This window comes from Carcharodon carcharias, chromosome 1 (genome assembly GCF_017639515.1).
Source record: "Carcharodon carcharias isolate sCarCar2 chromosome 1, sCarCar2.pri, whole genome shotgun sequence".
NCBI lineage: Eukaryota > Metazoa > Chordata > Chondrichthyes > Lamniformes > Lamnidae > Carcharodon > Carcharodon carcharias.
The window spans coordinates 154,240,131-154,257,791 of NC_054467.1; the positions used below are offsets into that span (position 1 = coordinate 154,240,131).

At 45.3% G+C, this 17,661-nt stretch overlaps 1 protein-coding gene across 1 annotated transcript in view; it reads right to left on the bottom strand.

The window, feature by feature from the left end:
• The window catches only part of LOC121275479 (phosducin-like protein 2), a 69,152-nt gene that overhangs the window by 48,179 nt on the left and 3,312 nt on the right, over positions 1 to 17,661 (bottom strand). The window contains exon 2 of the mRNA XM_041183073.1: positions 10,723 to 10,843. Coding sequence (XP_041039007.1) covers positions 10,723 to 10,843 — 121 coding nt within the window. The remainder of the gene's footprint in view (positions 1 to 10,722; positions 10,844 to 17,661) is intronic.

Below are 17,661 nucleotides of genomic sequence, written 5' to 3' on the forward strand. Positions count from 1 at the left end.
CCACAACCGCGCCCACCACCCAACTGAAGAACCTTCGCAGATTCCATAGACCAGGACCATGTGGGGATGGCAGGCCCCAGAGGGCACAAAGAGCGTACCCCAAAACTGCAACCAGCTTACCTGGCTGGATTTCGAACTGTCAAGGAACCCTGTTGGTGAGCATAATCCCTGACCTCTCTTAGTTCAATTTATTTAAGTTTTGGGGGTGGGACAAGGGTAAGGGGATTAGTAGTGTGATTTTCCCTCATTATGCCATGTGTTCCCCATTCTTAACTAGGTGTACTTTGTAGGTCTGTATAATCTCAGTGTAATCCTAATGTTATAAGTTCATTTATGACTTCAATAAATCCAGTTTTTTTTTCTTGCATCAAAACCAGTTGTCTGCTGCACTTTGTCACAACCCCCAAATAAGTCCAAGGTCTAGAACCCAGGGAGTAGGAGCAATTCAGACTGCTCAGAAGTCAGAGGGGAAGCTGACACATACCACCACCCCCTACATTACATGTTAGGAGGGTTTCTGCGTCCACCACCATTTCAGGAAGTGCGTCCCACATTACTGTGTGCAAAAGTTCCTCATCACCTCACCTGTCAATCTCATGCCCTTTACCTTAAATCAACGCCATCAGGTTACTCATCCCTCTGCCAAGGGGAAAAGTTCTTTTCTGTTGACCCTATCTATGCCCCTCATAATATTAAAAACCTCAATAATGTCACCCCTCAATCTCCGCTACTCAAGGGGAAATATCTCCAGTTTATCCTATGTCTCCTCATAAGTCAAACTCTGCAGCCCAGCCAGCATCCTGGTCAATGATCTCTACATTCTCTCCACTCCACTCATATCCCTCCCGTGAAGCGCATATCACAACTGTATGCAGAACTTTAGCTGTGACCTAGGCGGCGTTTTCTGCACTTGCAACATAATCTCCCTGTTCCTTTATTTTCTATTCCACGGCTAATAAAGGCAAGTATGGCATTTACCTTCTTATTCACCTTATGTACCTGTCCCGCTACCTTAATGGGCCTGTCGACATGCCCAGCAAGGTCCCTCTGATCCTCCTTACTTTCCACAATACTACCATTCCTCATGTATTCCCTTACCTTGTTTCTCCTGCCCAAGTACATCACCATAAGACCATAAGACAGAGGAGCAGAAATTAGGCCATTCGGCCCATCGAGTCTGCTCCGCCATTCAATCATGGCTGATAAGTTTCTCAACCCCATTCTCCCATTCTCCCACCTTCTCCCCATAACCTTTGATCCCCTTACCAATCAAGAACCTATCTATCTCGGTCACACTTATCCACATAATTTTCCACTTGGCATTCCTTATGCCGCCTAACCAGCCTGTCTGTATCTGCCTGTAATGTTAGGGTATCCTCTTGACTATTTGCCACATCAATATTCGTCTCCATAGGTTCTGGAAGGCTGAGCACATAATGAGCCGGGGGAAAGGGATAAAGTGTCACTGTGTGCACACAAACTGATCCACTGTCCTTGTTGTTAATTTCAGCATCATCAGAGCCTGTCCACCAGTAGCAATTCCACATGTCCCATCTCACACCTGAGGGCCCTCAACTGTCACCTGCGTCACACCATTTCTGTGAGGCAGGCACCAGCGTAGATACTAGAACCCCGGTGGCATTGCAACATCGGCTAGTGTACCGGGGGACAGTGGAGAGCGCACTTCATAATCGCTGTAGGAGCTGGCAGTGACTGAGAGTGCCCATGGCGCCAGCAGTCGGAGGACTGCAGGGTAACAGGCACATGCTCAGTAAGTGCATGATGATGTGCCTCTGGAGTCATTCGCGATGCAGCAGATGCAGGAAATGCAGCAAGGTGTGTGGGAGCTTCTGGGAGTGTTGCATGAGACTATGCTTTGCTTGGTGTCCGTGGTGGAGGAGTCCACGCAGAGCATGAATGATGCCATTAGCCTCATGTCAGAGCGTCATGCTTCCTCCATGGAGAGAGTGGCGACTCTCGTGGAGAGGGGCTTCCAGGAGAACAAGCAGCTTCTCCTGGGGATACACTCGAACCTGCAAGTCCTCACAGCACCAGTGGCCACAGCTGGTCAGTGCCAATGTGGGAGATGATGTGGGCTTCAAGCTTCACAGCTCGTTGCCCATCCATCCACAGTGAGCTGGGAGGTCCGGGGCGACCTCTCGTCGGTGGAGCAGCTGCCTGTCATATCTGTGGGCTCCTCTCACGGCGCTCCGGATGAGGGCAACAGCTGCTCCGCCCCTCTCCCAGTGACCGTTTCATCGGGTGAGGCTGCGATGACTGGGGAGATGCCAGCTGTGGACCTGGCAGATCCCTCCCAGGCAGGGCCAGCACAGGCTCCATGGGCCAGAGGATGGCCGCCAAGGTCATCGAGGCCAACAGGACAGCAAAGTCAGCAGGCTGTCTCAGGTGCCATTCCGAGCGAGGGGGCAGCACCAAGACGTAGCACCCGTAAACGTAAGCATAAGGCTCCTTAGGCACACCACGGGTTTCTCACTGGTGCTTTTGTGTTGGCCCTAGATTAGGGAATAATTACTTGTTTATGCTTGACTTTGGTTTGACTTTGTGTAACCTTATGATGGTGAAAATTAAAACCAGATGTGTTACCATGTCTGAGGATGGTTCCTTTGTTCTGCGTTTGTATGTTTTACATACGTCATGAGTGTTTGAGTGGACATTGAGGTTTATGTCCAAAGCCCTTAGTTGCAGCTGATGAAGTGGCAGATGTAGCTCTTAAGTGCTGCGTATGGAAGTGCCAGGCAAGGCTGGTACTCCTGATCGATTTGTGTGGAGCCAGCTGAAGATTCATTGGATTAAAGTCTCCTGTGTGCCCTGCCTCCTTGGTGTAGTCCTGGGTCAGCATTCAGCCCCTCATCATTCCCTTGTGCTTCCTCATCCTCCGAATCAGTTCTGGACTCATCGTGTGCAGCCCCATCCACTGCGTCAATGTCTTCATCGTCCACTGCATCCCCCCTTTCCAGCGCAAGATTGTGGAGAGCGCAGCCTACAACCACTATCACAGATATGCGATTTGGGGGCTATTGCAATGCTCCCCCTGAGCGGCCCAGATATGAAGCGCATCTTGAGAAGACCGATGGCTCGCTCCACCACAGCCGTTGTGGAGGCGTGGCTCCTATTGTAGCGCTCCTCAGCTTCTGATATTAGATGGCGGAGAGGCATCATGGGCCACCTCCTGAAGGGATAGCCCTTATCACCCAGCAGCCAACCATCCAACCGGGCTGGAGCACTGTACAGCCCTGGCACCTGGGAGTGGGAACCGCCTAGGTACCTAGAACAGACTTGTAGAATCAGCATCCTGTGGTCACACACTATCTGCATGTTCATGGGGTGGAAGCCCTTCCTGTTGGCTCACCTGCTGGCGCCTTGATGGCCACATGTGTGCAGTCTATTGCACCCTGGACGCGGGGGAAGCCAACATTGGCCGTGAAACCTCTGGCTCACTGTCTGGCTTGCCTGGTATCAACGGAAGTGGATGAAAGTCAATGCATGCCTCAACAGAATTTCTGTAACCTGCTTGACACAAGTGTGCACAGCTGATTGGGAGACACCACAAAGATCACCCACCGACCCCTGGAAAGAGCCAGAGGCATAGAAGTTGAGGGCAACTGTGACCTTCAGAGCCACTGGCATAGGGTGACTATCCACACAGTTAGGGGAGATCTCAGGTCCAATCATCTGACCGATTTAGTTGACTATCTCCCTTGAGAGATATTGATGTAGCTGCTTTGCCACCTGTATACCATGGCAGCAGGATAGTGGCGTCTTCTGCGGCCCCTTCCACCTTGGACAACCTTTTGGCCCTGCGCCCCTTGTGCCTGGGCAAAGGTGGCTTCCCTGGAGGCTGATTGTGCGCTCCTGGCCTCCTCCTCATTCTATCCATCCCTTCCTCCTCAGAGGAGCTGCCTCCAGTGGAAATGTCAGAACCCATACCCAGGCTAAAGGGCGGCCTCCAGAAAGCTGCAGGCCTGATAAAGGTTCCTGACTGAAGAATGCTGAGCTGAAGGTTCAAAGTAGACAGAAATCTGCTGGAATACATTCTGAATTGTTACAGATCACACAGGCAAATTTAAAAATAATACTCACAGACCAGATTGACAACCCCACTGAGCCCTCTTATCCCACCCATGGATGAGTTTTATTAACAAGTCTCTTACCCGCCTGGCCGTCTACCCACCCGCAGTTCACAAGGGCGCCTGAAAAATGGCATTGATTGCCGATTTTAGGGCCTTAACTAGCCTGTTAATTAATGGCGGGTTCACTTCGAACTTCATCGCGCGTCCGCCCAGTGAAATATTGCGATGGCGCGCGGTGATGTCGGGATGCAGTCACCGCGCGTCATTTTATGCACTGACGTGCAGGGCCCGCCCCCTGCATGTCAAACAGAAAATGAATGTTACAATAGAACCTAAGAATGTAAGAAATAGGAGCAGGAGTAGACCATATGGCTCCTCAAGCCTGCTCTCCATTCAACATGACCAATGCTGATCTTAGACCTCAACTCCAGTTCCTTGCCTACTCCCCATGTCCTTTGATTCCCTGAGAGAACAAAAATTTATCTCAGCGTCAAATATAGTCAACAATGAAGTATGCACAACAATATCGCTCTAGGGTAGAGAATTCCAAAGATTCATTACCCTTTAAATGGAGATGTTTCTCCTCATCTCGGTCCTAAATGATTGACCCCTTATCCTGAGACTGTGCGCCCATGTTCTCGATTCTCCAGTGAAGGGAAACAACCTCTTGGTGTCCATCCTGTCAAGCCTCTTCAATGCCTTGTATGTTTCAATGAGATCACCTTTCCTTTGTCTAAACTCCAGAGAATATAGGCCACATTTACTCAGCTTCTCAGCATAGGACAACCATATGTTCATAACCCTTTCATCCCAGGAACCAATCTAGTGCTCATTCACTGTACTGCTTCTAATGCAAGTATATCCTTCCTTAAATACAAAGACCAAACTGTGCACAGTACTCCAGGCATGGTCTCACCAAAGCTCTGTACAATTGTAAAACAAAAACAGAATTACCTGGAAAAACTCAGCAGGTCTGGCAGCATCGGCGGAGAAGAAAAGAGTTGACATTTCAAGTCCTCATGACCCTTCGACAGAACTTGAGTGAATCCAAGAAAGGGGTGAAATATAAGCTGGTTTAAGGTGTGTGGGGGGGATTTGGGTGGGGGGGAGAGAGAGAGAAGTGGAGGGGGTTGGTGTGGTTGTAGGGACAAACAAGCAGTAATAGAAGCAGATCATCAAAAGATGTCACAAACAACAGAACAAAAGAACACATAGGTGTTAAAGTTGGTGATATTATCTGATCGAATGTGCTAATTAAGAATGGATGGTAGGGCACTCAAGGTATAACGCTAGTGGGGGTGGGGGGAGCATAAAAGATTTAAAAATATTTAAAAATAATGGAAATGGATGGGAAAAGAAAAATCTATATAATTTATTGGTAAAAACAAAAGGAAGGGGGAAACAGAAAGGGGATGGGGATGGAGGAGGGAGCTCAAGACCTAAAGTTGTTGAATTCAATATTCAGTCCGGAAGGCTGTAAAGTGCCTAGTTGGAGAATGAGGTGTTGTTCCTCCAGTTTGCGTTGGCCTTCACTGGAACAATGCAGCAAGCCAAGGACAGACATGTGGGCAAGAGAGCAGGGTGGAGTGTTAAAATGGCAAGCGACAGGGAGGTTTGGGTCACTTTTGCGGACAGACCGCAGGTGTTCTGCAAAGGTTCCTCTGACATGTCCTCCTTCTTCCTTAACCGAGGTTTTCCACCCACGGTCGTTGACAGTGCCCTCAACCGTGTCCGGCCCATCTCCCGCGCATCCGCCCTCACACCTTCTCCTCCCTCCCAGAAACATGATAGGGTCCCCCTTGTCCTCACTTATCACCCCACCAGCCTCTCCATTCAAAGGATCATCCTCCGCCATTTCTGCCAACTCCAGCATGATGCCACCACCAAACACATCTTCCCTTCACCCCCCCTATCGGCATTCCGTAGGGATCGTTCCCTCCGGGACACCCTGGTCCACTCCTCCATCACCCCCTACTCCTCAACCCCCATCTATGGCACCACCCCATGCCCACGCAAAAGATGCAACACCTGCCCCTTCATTTCCTCTCTCCTCACCGTCCAAGGGCCCAAACACTCCTTTCAAGTGAAGCAGCATTTCACTTGCATTTCACCCAAATTAGTCTACAGCATTCGTTGCTCCCAATGTGGTCTCCTCTACATTGGAGAGACCAAACATAAACTGGGCAACTGCTTTGCAGAACACCTGCGGTCAGTCCGCGAGAATGACCCAAACCTCCCTGTCGCTTGCCATTTTAGCACTCCACCCTGCTCTCTTGCCCACATGTCTGTCCTTGGCTTCCTGCATTGTTCCAGTGAAGCCAACGCAAACTGGAGGAACAACACCTCATCTTCCGACTAGGCACTTTACAGCCTTCCGGACTGAATATTGAATTCAACAACTTTAGGTCTTGAGCTCCCTCCTCCATCCCCATCCCCTTTCTGTTTCCCCCTTTCTTTTGTTTTTACCAATAAATTATATAGATTTTTCTTTTCCCACCTATTTCCATTATTTTTAAATATTTTTAAATATTTTATGCTCCCCCCACCCCCACTAGAGCTATACCTTGAGTGCCCTACCATCCATTCTTAATTAGCACATTTGTTTAGATAATATCACCAACTTTAACACCTATGTGTTCTTTTGTTCTGTTGTTTGTGACATCTTTTGATGATCTGCTTCTATCACTGCTTGTTTGTCCCTACAACCACACCAACCCCCTCCACTTCTCTCTCTCTCCCCCCACCAAAACCCCCCCCCCCCCCCGACACACACCTTAAACCAACTTATATTTCACCCCTTTCTTGGATTCACTCAAGTTCTGTCGAAGGGTCATGAGGACTCGAAATGTCAACTCTTTTCTTCTCCGCCGCTTCTGCCAGACCTGCTGAGTTTTTCCAGGTAATTCTGTTTTTGTTTTGGATTTCCAGCATCCACAGTTTTTTTTTATCTCTGTACAATTGTAGCAAGACTTCTTTATTCCTGTACTTCAATCCCCTTGCAATAAACACAAACATGCCATTTGCCTTCCTAATTGTTCACTCTACCAGCTTGCTAACTTCCTGTGTTCCTTGTACACAACAAGTTTCCCTGAACATCAGCATTTAGAAGCTTCACACCTTTTAAAACATATTATGCTTTTCAATGCTTACTACCAAAGTAAATAAGCTCAAATTTATCCACATTATGTTCTACCTGCCTCCTTGTTACTCATTTATTTAACCTGTCTTTATCCCTTAGCAGCCTTTTTGTGTCATCCTCATACAAGCTTACATTCTCACTTAGCTTTGTATCATCAGAAAATTTAAATACATTACTCTCAGTCTCATCACTTAAATCATTAACATAGGTTGCAAAAACCTCAAACCCCAGCACTGATCCTTGCTGTCCTCAAGTAATTATGACATGTCAGCTTGAAAATGTCTATTTACCTCTATTCTCTTTTTCCTGTCCATTAACCAATCCCCTATCCATGTCAATACATTATCCCCAAGCTCATGAGCGCTCGTCTTGAATATTAAACTCTTGCGTAGCACCTATTTAATGCATTTTGGAAATCCAAGCATACTGTACCTACTAGTTCCTTTTATCCACCCTATTATTTACATCCTCAAAAAAACTCTAATAACTTTGTCAAACACAATTTCCCTTTCATAAACAATGTTGACTTTGTCTGATCATGCCATGATTTTCTAAATGCACTGTTGAGACTTTCTTAATAAGATTCCAAGTAGACTCTGATGACTGATATCAAGCTAATGGCCCTGTTTTCCCTCTCTTTCCTTTTTTGAATAGCAATGTTACATTTATTACCTTCCAATCCACTAGGATCATTCTAGAATCTAGGGAATTTTGGAAAATCATTACCAGTGCATTCACTATCTCTGTAGTTACCTTTTACAGAATACTATGATATAGGCCAGTTGTCCACTCTTAGTCCCTTAAGTTTCTCCAATACTTTTCCTCTGCTGATATTAATCACCTTAAGTTCCTCACTTTTATTAGTCCCTTGGTTACCCTTTATTTCTGGTATGTGATTTGTGTCTTCTACTGTGAGGACAGACACAAAATATCATTTCAGTGTCTGTCATTTCCCCATTCTCCAAGATAATTTTCCTGTGTGTGCCTCTAAGGGACCAATGTTTACTTTAGCTATACTCCTTTTTATATATTTGTCAAAGCTCTTACAATCTGTTTTTCTATTCCTGGTTAGTTTACTAGCATATTGTATTTTACCCTTTTTATCAACTATTTGGCTTCCGGTTTCTAAAACAGTCCTTATCCTCAGATTTACTACTATCTTTTGCAACATTATAAGCCTCTTCTTTTATTTAATACTATCCTTAACTTTCCTAGTAAGCCACTATGCTTGCAGGAAGTTATGGTCGCAGAGTGACAGCAGCTCCGATCACGTTTCCAGTGGAGAACCCCTCACCTGTCAGAAGCAGTGCTATCGCATTTAAGGGTAGATTTTACTGATTGATTTTAGATGCCTCCTGCGAGGTGCTTAATAGGCTGGAGAACAACAATCATCAAAAATCTGAGCATGTATTCTTTCAATTTTCTGACCATTAATATTAAAAATGCATGGTTAGAAAATTATGGGTGGCAGGCAAACAAATTTCTCTCATGCAGATCTGATAGGTGATGCTTCTCAACAGCAGTGTGGACTGATAACATTGCTGTTATATTCTTAGGTTTATTTAATAATACATTTTTGCTTAGATTATTTCAATGCAGCTTTAGTGTATATTCTATTCCTACTAGAGAACTACAAACAAAAACAATCCAGTCTATTACAAATTAAGCTTCTTTTTATTCAATTATGTTGACTGAATGGAGCTAGAGTATGATGACAACATTGGACAGGAACTTTATACAGTCAATTCTGTTAGATGAGTAATGTGGTTCTAACATTTTATAATCATCAGGAATGCAAAATAAAACATACTGATAAAAGTATTAACTGGAAAAATACATTTTGTCGAAGCTTCTCGCCTTGCGTTTGTCAAGACAGAATCTACTTGCCAACCAATCAGCACTCTCTTCTCATGCAGTATATATTTGTTGCTTCCCCTGTCATTGGTATTTTTGCGATTGTCCTGATGAGTGTAAGATGAAAAGCTTTGACAAAATGCTCTTTTTCAGCAATACTCAAGTTCTGCATTACCAAATGACTATTTGTATGCTAGTAAGAATGTTATTTTATATTTTCATTGTAATGAAAGTATGATCAAACTGATAATGTTGCTCCATTTCTTCTGCTGAAGTTTGGTAGATTATTGAATTAAGAGAGATCATAAATTATTCAGACATTATACAGAAATTGAGTCATATTTCAGAACCTTTTGATCATAGGTAGTTAAGATTCTAATGAGTTTTGATAATCTTTCCCCATAAATTATAAACAATTAATAATTGCTCAGCTTGCATCAGGAATTGGAAAACACCTCTCACTCAAAGTATTGAAAGTTATGAGCAACAGAAGGAAATAAAACACTGAGATATGTAAGGCCTGGAGAAGCTTCCTCAAGGATTGAGTACAGAAGAGAGCAAGAAAACCCATGGATGTGGGAAAGCATAGTGTGTTCATTAATTGGTATTATTATGCAAAGTCAATTTATGATTGAAATAAGTGATCCTAATCTTAACTGTTGCTCTGTACATTCACAACACTACAAAATAAAACAGTTAATGATTTATATCTCATGATCACACCATCAGAGAAGCTAAAAAGTACATTTATTAGAGGAGTAAATCTGATTCAGGTCATAAAGAGTTATTATCATTGCAATCCTAGGCTATTGAACAAATAGATAAAGGGCCATTTAAGTCAATTCCTATAAATGTGAGATCCTGGTATTGGTTTTGAGAATGAGTGACAAAACAGAACCCAAAAAAAAAGTTACAGTAGGGCCATAATAGGGAGCAGACAGCAGGTGTTGGCAGGTTACACAATTATGATAGTGATCACTGCTAACCTCCATTCTCTGTTCCCCTAATGCCTACTTCCACAGAGGTTTGTAACAGCAATCGACAATTCAGTTTTTCTTTTCTCTAACACAGCATCACTAATGCCAAATCTGAGACTTCTAACTATTACTGTGGCAGAGCTTAAATCTGAACAGTTTAGTTCTGTGGAATACCCCTGTTGCAGTTACCCAGTCAGGGGCCAGTTAGCTTAGATGACTAGAGGTGGTTCAAAATAATGCCAACAGCAGAGGTTCCGTCCTGTTCCTGCTGAAGTAGACTTAGGAACTTGCTCCTCACCCTGTCCCTGAGAGTGAAAGGCAATGACAAACCACCAATGACAAAAACTGCCAAGAAAACAGTTAGGGATGAAGCATCAGGAGACAATGAGCCAAGGATCTGCCTTCGGCCAGAGCGCTCATGACATGATAGATTTACACTGTGTGCCTTCATTCCCTTTTTCTAATAGTTTTATATAGGTAGCATCTTTAAAAGCCACAGTAGCAGATGATTAACACTGCATGGTTTCAAGAAAAAAGGTAAAAGTAATATCTGTTTTTATCAGGGATTTCAGTACAATACACACTATGAGCTTTGCCCTCATCTTAATTATTAGAACCTTTTGTTCTTCACGTTCACATTTAGACAAAACTAAACTTTTACCTTTAGCTTCTTCCTGTAAACGCAGGACCATTTCTTCAACCTCATCCCTTGGTTTTTCTTTTGGAGGAATAATCCCAAAACTCCGTAAGGCATCATTCCATTCTGTATCTTCATTGGGATCCTTTGGGGAAAAAAACCTGGAATTATGCCTTTTTTTTGTTTTCAAATTGATAATTGTAACGTTTGTCAGACCATGAATTTGTATCTTTGTGCAAAGTGGACACAGAAAGATTATTTTTCAATAACAAAAATCACACATCATGTGATGTACTAAATCACTCCTAAAATTGAACAAGTTTGCTGCTTGAAAACACTAGGGGCAGAAAATTATGCTTGGCGTGTGGGTGAGCGCCCGACACACCGGAAGGTGAAATAAAGCACATTGTTGACGTCAATGCACACTCTCGCAATAGTTAGGTCGGCAGATGTGTGCCGGAGCCGGAAGCACCCCTGCCGACATTTAAAAGGCCTATTAAGGCCAATAAGTTAACAATTTTACTGAGTTTTTCACTGTCTATTCAACCTAACGGTTGACAGGCTGGTGAAAAGGACAAGCTGACTTTACATTTTTTTAGGAAACCTCATCCACGGGCGGGATGAGGTTTCCTAAAGCAAACAAAAATCAACTAAAAATTTAACACTTGAGCTAAAGATATGTCCCTGCTCATGCAACAGAGTCACATGGGGGCATGTTTTATGACATTTTAATTTCCTTTATTTTTTGTTTAAACAGCGCTTCATCTCCTTGAGGCAGCTCCTTGTCTCAGGGAGATTGAAGTGCTCTTTCTCACGCACATGCGAAGCTCGTGCTCGGCCTGTTCGTCCTCCTCCCCCCAAGCCCGCACAGGCAGTGCTGAGTGCAAACACTCACGTTCCACGCTGGGTGGGCCTTAATTGGCCCTCTTGCCCATATAAAATCATGATGTGGAGCCGATCATGGGCAGAGGTCGGCTTCCTGATTGCCCTTGCCCACCCCTGCCCACCTCTGCCGAGCACCCCGCCAAGGGAAAATTCCTGCCCTAGCTTTTAATAGTTGATTCAATGGTCACATTTACACAGTGTGGATTGTATAGCAGTAATGCAGTATACTGACATACCATTAGTCTATACCTTGGCATTGGGGTGCAGGATTAATTCCCACATGATGCCACGTTCTGAATCTATATATGTTGCTATGAGGAGATGCTGAGTGTAAGAGGGATAATAAGTTTAAAAGAAAGTTGTCAATAAGAAAAATGTCATGGAGCTGCCAAATGCTTCCTGGTGCACTGCAATTGTACAAAAGCATCAGTTAAAGGAAGGCGATGGCATAGTGGTATCACTGGACTAGTAATCCATGTTGAACACCACTTGGAGGAAGCACTGAGGGTGGCAAGAGCGCAGAATGAACTCCGGGTGGGAGACTTCAATGTCCATCACCAACAGTGACTCAGTAGCATCACTACTGACCCACAGTAGTGGTGCTGCCGCAGCTGCATCTGTCCACAACAGAATCGGTAGGAGTGACCACTGTACAGTCATTGTGGAGATGAAGTCCCACCTTCACATTGAGGATATCCTCCATCATGTTGCGTGGCACTACCACCGTGCTAAATGGGATGGATTTTGAACAGGTTTAGCAACTCAAGACTGGGCATCCATGAGGTGCTGTGGGCCATCAGCAACAGCAAAATTGTACTCAAACACAACCCGGAATCTCATAGCCCAGCATATCCCCAACTCTACCATTACCATCAATTCAAGGGATCAACTCTGGTTCAAAGAAGCATGCCAGGAGCAGCACCAGAAAGACCTAAAAATGAGGTTTCAACCTGGTGAAGTTACAACACAGGACTACTTGGGTGCCAAATGACATAGCGAGCAAGTGATAGACAGAGCTAAGGCATCCCACAACCAATGGATCAAATGTAAGTCAGTCCTGCCACATTCAGTTGTGAATAAAAACAAAAAAACTGCGGATGCTGGAAATGCAAAACAAAAACAGAAATACCTGGAAAAATTCAACAGGTCTGGCAGCATTGGCGGAGAAGAAAAGAGTTGACGTTTCGAGTTCTCATGACCCTTCCACAGAACTGAGCGAATATAAGGAGAGGGGTGAAATATAAGCTGGGTTAAGGTCGGGGGGGGGGAAGAGAAGTTGGGAGGGGGCGTGGTGTGGTTGTAGGGACAAGCAAGCAGTGATAGGAGCAGTTAATCAAAAGATGTCACAGACAAAAGAACAAAAGCACACAGAGGTGTTGAAGTTGGTGATATTATCTAAACGAATGTGCTAATTAAGAATGAATGGTAGGACACTCAAGGTGCAGCTCTAGTGGGGGTGGGGTGGAAAGACTAGCTGGGCATAAAAGATTTAAAAATAATGGAAATAGGTGGGAAAAGAGAAATCTATATAAAGTATTAAAGTTGTTGAATTCAATATTCAGTCCAGAAGGCTGTAAAGTGCCTAGTCGGAAGATGAGGTGCTGTTCCTCCAGTTTGCGTTGGCCTTCACTGGAACAATGCAGCAAGCCAAGGACAGACATGTGGGCAAGAGAGCAGGATGGAGTGTTAAAATGGCAAGTGACAGGGAGGTTTGGGTCATTCTTGCAGACAGACCTTAGGTGTTCTGCAAAGCGGTCGCCTAGTTTACGTTTGGTCTCTCCAGTGTAGAGGAGACCACATTGGGAGCAACGAATGCAGTCGGGTAAGTTGGGTGAAATGCAAGTGAAATGCTGCTTCACTTGAAATGAGTGTTTGGGCCCTTTGACGGTGAGGAGAGAGGAAGTGAAGGGGCAGGTGTTGCATTTTTTGCGTGGGCATGGGGAAGTGCCATAGGTGAGGGTTGAGGAGTAGGGGGTGATGGAGGAGTGGACCAGGGTGTCCCGGAGGGAACGATCCCTACGGAATGCCACCGGGGGGGGTGAAGGGAAGATGTGTTTAGTGGTGACATCATGCTGGAGTTGGCGGAAATGGCGGAGGATGATTCTTTGAAAGTGGAGGACAAGGGGGACGGTATCACGTTTCTGGGAGGGAGGAGAAGGTGTGAGGGTGGATGCGCAGGAGATGGGCTGGACATGGTTGAGGGCCCTGTCAACGACCGTGGGTGGAAAACCTCAGTTAAGGAAGAAGGAGGACATGTCAGAGGAACTGTTTTTGAAGGTAGCATCATCAGAACAGATGCAACGGAGGTGAAGGAACTGAGAGAATGGGATGGACCCCTTACAGGAAGCGGGGTGTGAGGAGCTGTAGTCGAGGTAGCTGTGGAAGTCGGTAGGCTTGTAATGGATATTGGTGGACAGTCTATCACCAGAGATTGAGACAGAGAGGTCAAGGAAGGGAAGGGAAGTGTCAGAGATGGACCAGAGATCCCCCTTGTCCTCACTTATCACACCACCAGCCCCCGCATTCAAAGGATCATCCTCCGCCATTTCCGCCAACTCCAGCATGATACGACCTCCAAACACATCTTCCCTTTACCCCAATTGTTCCCTCCGGGACACCCTGGTCCACTCCACCATCGCCCCCTACTCCTCAATCCCCACCTATGGCACCTCCCCATGCCCACGCAAAACATGCAACACCTGCCCCTTCACTTCCTCTCTCCTCACCGTCAGAGGGCCCAAACACTCATTTCAAGTGAAGCAGCATTTCACTTGCATTTCACCCAACTTAGTCTACTGCATTCGTTGCTCCCAATGTGGTCTCCTCTACACTGGAGAGACCAAACGTAAACTAGGCGACCGCTTTGCAGAACACCTGCGGTCTGTCCGCAAGAATGACCCAAACCTCCCTGTCGCTTGCCATTTTAACACTCCACCCTGCTCTCTTGCCCACATGTCTGTCCTTGGCTTGCTGCATTGTTCCAGTGAAGTCCAACGCAAACTGGAGGAACAGCACCTCATCTTCCGACTAGGCACTTTACAGCCTTCCGGACTGAATATTGAATTCAACAACTTTAGATCTTGAACTCCCTCCTCCATCCCCACCCCCTTTTTGTTTCTTGCCCCTTCCTTTTGTTTTTTCCAATAATTTATATAGATTCCTCTTTTCCCACCTATTTCCATTATTTTTAAATCTTTTATGCCCCGCTAGCCTTTCCACCCCACCCCCACTAGAGCTGTACCTTGAGTGCCGTACCTTCCATTCTTAATTAGCACATTCGTTTAGATAATATCACAACCTTCAACACCTCTGTGTTCTTTTGTTCTTTTGTCTGTGACATCTTTTGATTATCTGCTCCTATCTGCTTGCTTGTCCCTACAACCACACCACCCCTCCCAACTTCTCTTCCCCGCCCCCCCCCCCGACCTTAACCCAGCTTATATTTTACCCCTCTCCTTATATTCGCTAAGTTCTGTGTAAGGGTCATGAAGACTCGAAACGTCAACTCTTTTCTTCTCCGCCGAGGCTGCCGGACCTGCTGAGTTTTTCCAGGTAATTCTGTTTTTGTTTCAGTCGTGAATGGTGGTGGAAAATTAAACAACTCGCTGGTGGAGGAAGGTCCACAAGTATTCCCATCCTCAATGATGGGGGAGCCCAGCACATCAGTGCAAAATATAAGGCTGAAGTACTTGCAACAATCTTCAGCCAGAAGTGCTGAGTGGATGATTTATCTCGGTCTCCTCTGGAGGTAACCAGCATCGCAGATGCCAGCCTTCAGTCAATTTGATTCACTCCACATGATGTCAAGAAACGGCTGAAGGCACTGGATATTGCAAAGGCTATGGGCCCTGACATTATTCCAGCAATGGTACTGAAGAATGCTCCAGAATGTGCTGCGCCCCTAGCTAAGCTGTTCCAGTACAGCCACAACACTGGCGCCTATCTGGCTATGTGGAAAATTGCCCAGATGTGTCCTGTTTACAAAAAGCAGGAGAAATCCAACCCGGTCAATTACCGCCCTTTCAGTCTACTCTTGATCATCAGTGAAGTAATTAAAGGGGTCATCAACAGTTATAATAAGCTGCATTTGCTTAGCAATAACCTGCTCACTGATGCCCAGGTTGGGTTCTGCCAGGGCCACTCAGCTTCTGACCTACTTACAGCTTTGGTTCAAAAATGGACAAAAGATCTGAACCCCAGAGGTGAGGTGAGAGTGATTGCCCTTGTCCACCACCTCTTCAAGGGCAACTAGGGATGGCAATAAATGCTGGCCCAGCCAATGAAGCCCACATCCCGTGAATTAATTTAAAAAATGTATATATTGCTGCATATAATCCAGATCAATGTTGCTGCATATTCAACAGCAGCTCTTCACAGTATTCATCACTTCTACAGAAAATATAACAAGTATCATCCTTTTGCCCATTCAAGGACTTGCTTTTGAGGCAGAAAACGGAATCCATTGGTTATGGATTACTTGGAGAGGAAGGCAGACTTCCTTTTTATTGGCTGAGGAAGTGGAGGTGCTTTTCCTGATGTGAGTGTGAAAAGAATTGTTTTGTTTAGAATTTCTAGGGCAGGATTTTTCGAGTGGCAGTGTTTCCCATCCAGCCACCTGAAGACTCAGTGGGGAACACATCCCCTCCGATGCTGTTAGTCCTGCAGCCATTTAACATTCGGTGGGGCATTAATTGGTTAAGAGTGAGCCTTCTGTCCCAATCTGGGGATGAAGTCCCCCTTTAGAGAGCTGACAGCCAATTGGATGGCTGGCAGTTCTGTAGTCCCAGCAGCGCTAAGTTCAAGCGGTGGCCCCATGCAAAATTGGAGACAGGTCAGGGGCAGAGTGTTAGATAGTAGGCAGGCCACCTGCTGCATTTTACAAGCCCACTCCTGGCCCCCACCTCCCCACCCCCGCTTTCAAACCTGCTGGCTGGCTATAAAATTCCACCCCTGTTTACTGTCAGTGTAGCATGCCTGGCTGGTTGAACTCTCTGTCAATGTGTATCTGCATCTTCAAATTACAACATGTTAGGATTACTGTTCTGTTTGTATGTCAAGGTGTCAACTAGTTGTAGCCCATTGTTACTGAGTCAGAAAGTTATGTGTTCAAGCTCAATACCCTTATACTTGAGGGTATAATGTTGGATAACACTGTAATGCAGCACTGAGGGAGTGCAACAGTGTTGTAAGGTGATCTTTTTGATGAATTGTTCAACCAAGGCTCAATAAAGATTTGAAGAAGAGTAGGAGCAGTGCTCTAGCCATCATTTATTCCTGAACCAGTAATGCCAGAACAAATTAATTAATTATTGTTCTGACCCCAGCCGATGTTACTACTGAACAAGTCGAATCCCACAGTGGAACCCAGCTTAATAGATCCTAACTTTTATTTTTTTTTATTAAAAATGTGGGAGTGGCTCCTGAACAGAGTCATAGGAGTTAGCTGATGAACTTTTAACAAAAGAAGAAAATATTTATTAATAAGAAAGGATGAACCATATTACAATATTCCTTCACTCACATCTACACCTTTTCAGATATACACAGATTCATAAGAATAAAACAAGTAACAAAAGCTATCTTGTGCTCTCTTGTTCACAGTAAGTACACAATCCACGTAAACCAATAGACGACCTGTGGTCATGCACACCACACTCTGAAACCAATGACAGATGTCACCCCAACTGATCAACTCCCCCCCCCAACAACCCCCCCAGATTCTTGGCACGCCATGAGCCAACCAGTCTCACTGAACTCTGTCTTTCACACAAGAGTTTCCAATCTCCACTCTTGAAGAACCTGCTTTGGAATCTTCTCCCAAACGATACTTTCTCTGGAACGCCTGCCACAGGGTCTTGAACTCTCTTTCCTATGTTCCTTTCCCTTGGATGACCATGTGCATTCAGGCTTCCTTCCACAAACTCTTTCAGATACACAGCTGTGCCAACAGAGCACCACTGTTTCACTATGTGGCCATAGTAAGGAGTCACCAACCTTTTGGCAGATTCCTCGAACCTTCTGGCTTCTCACAAGTCTATTTTGCCTTGAGTGTCTGCTTCTTGCAGGTTCCTCTCTCTA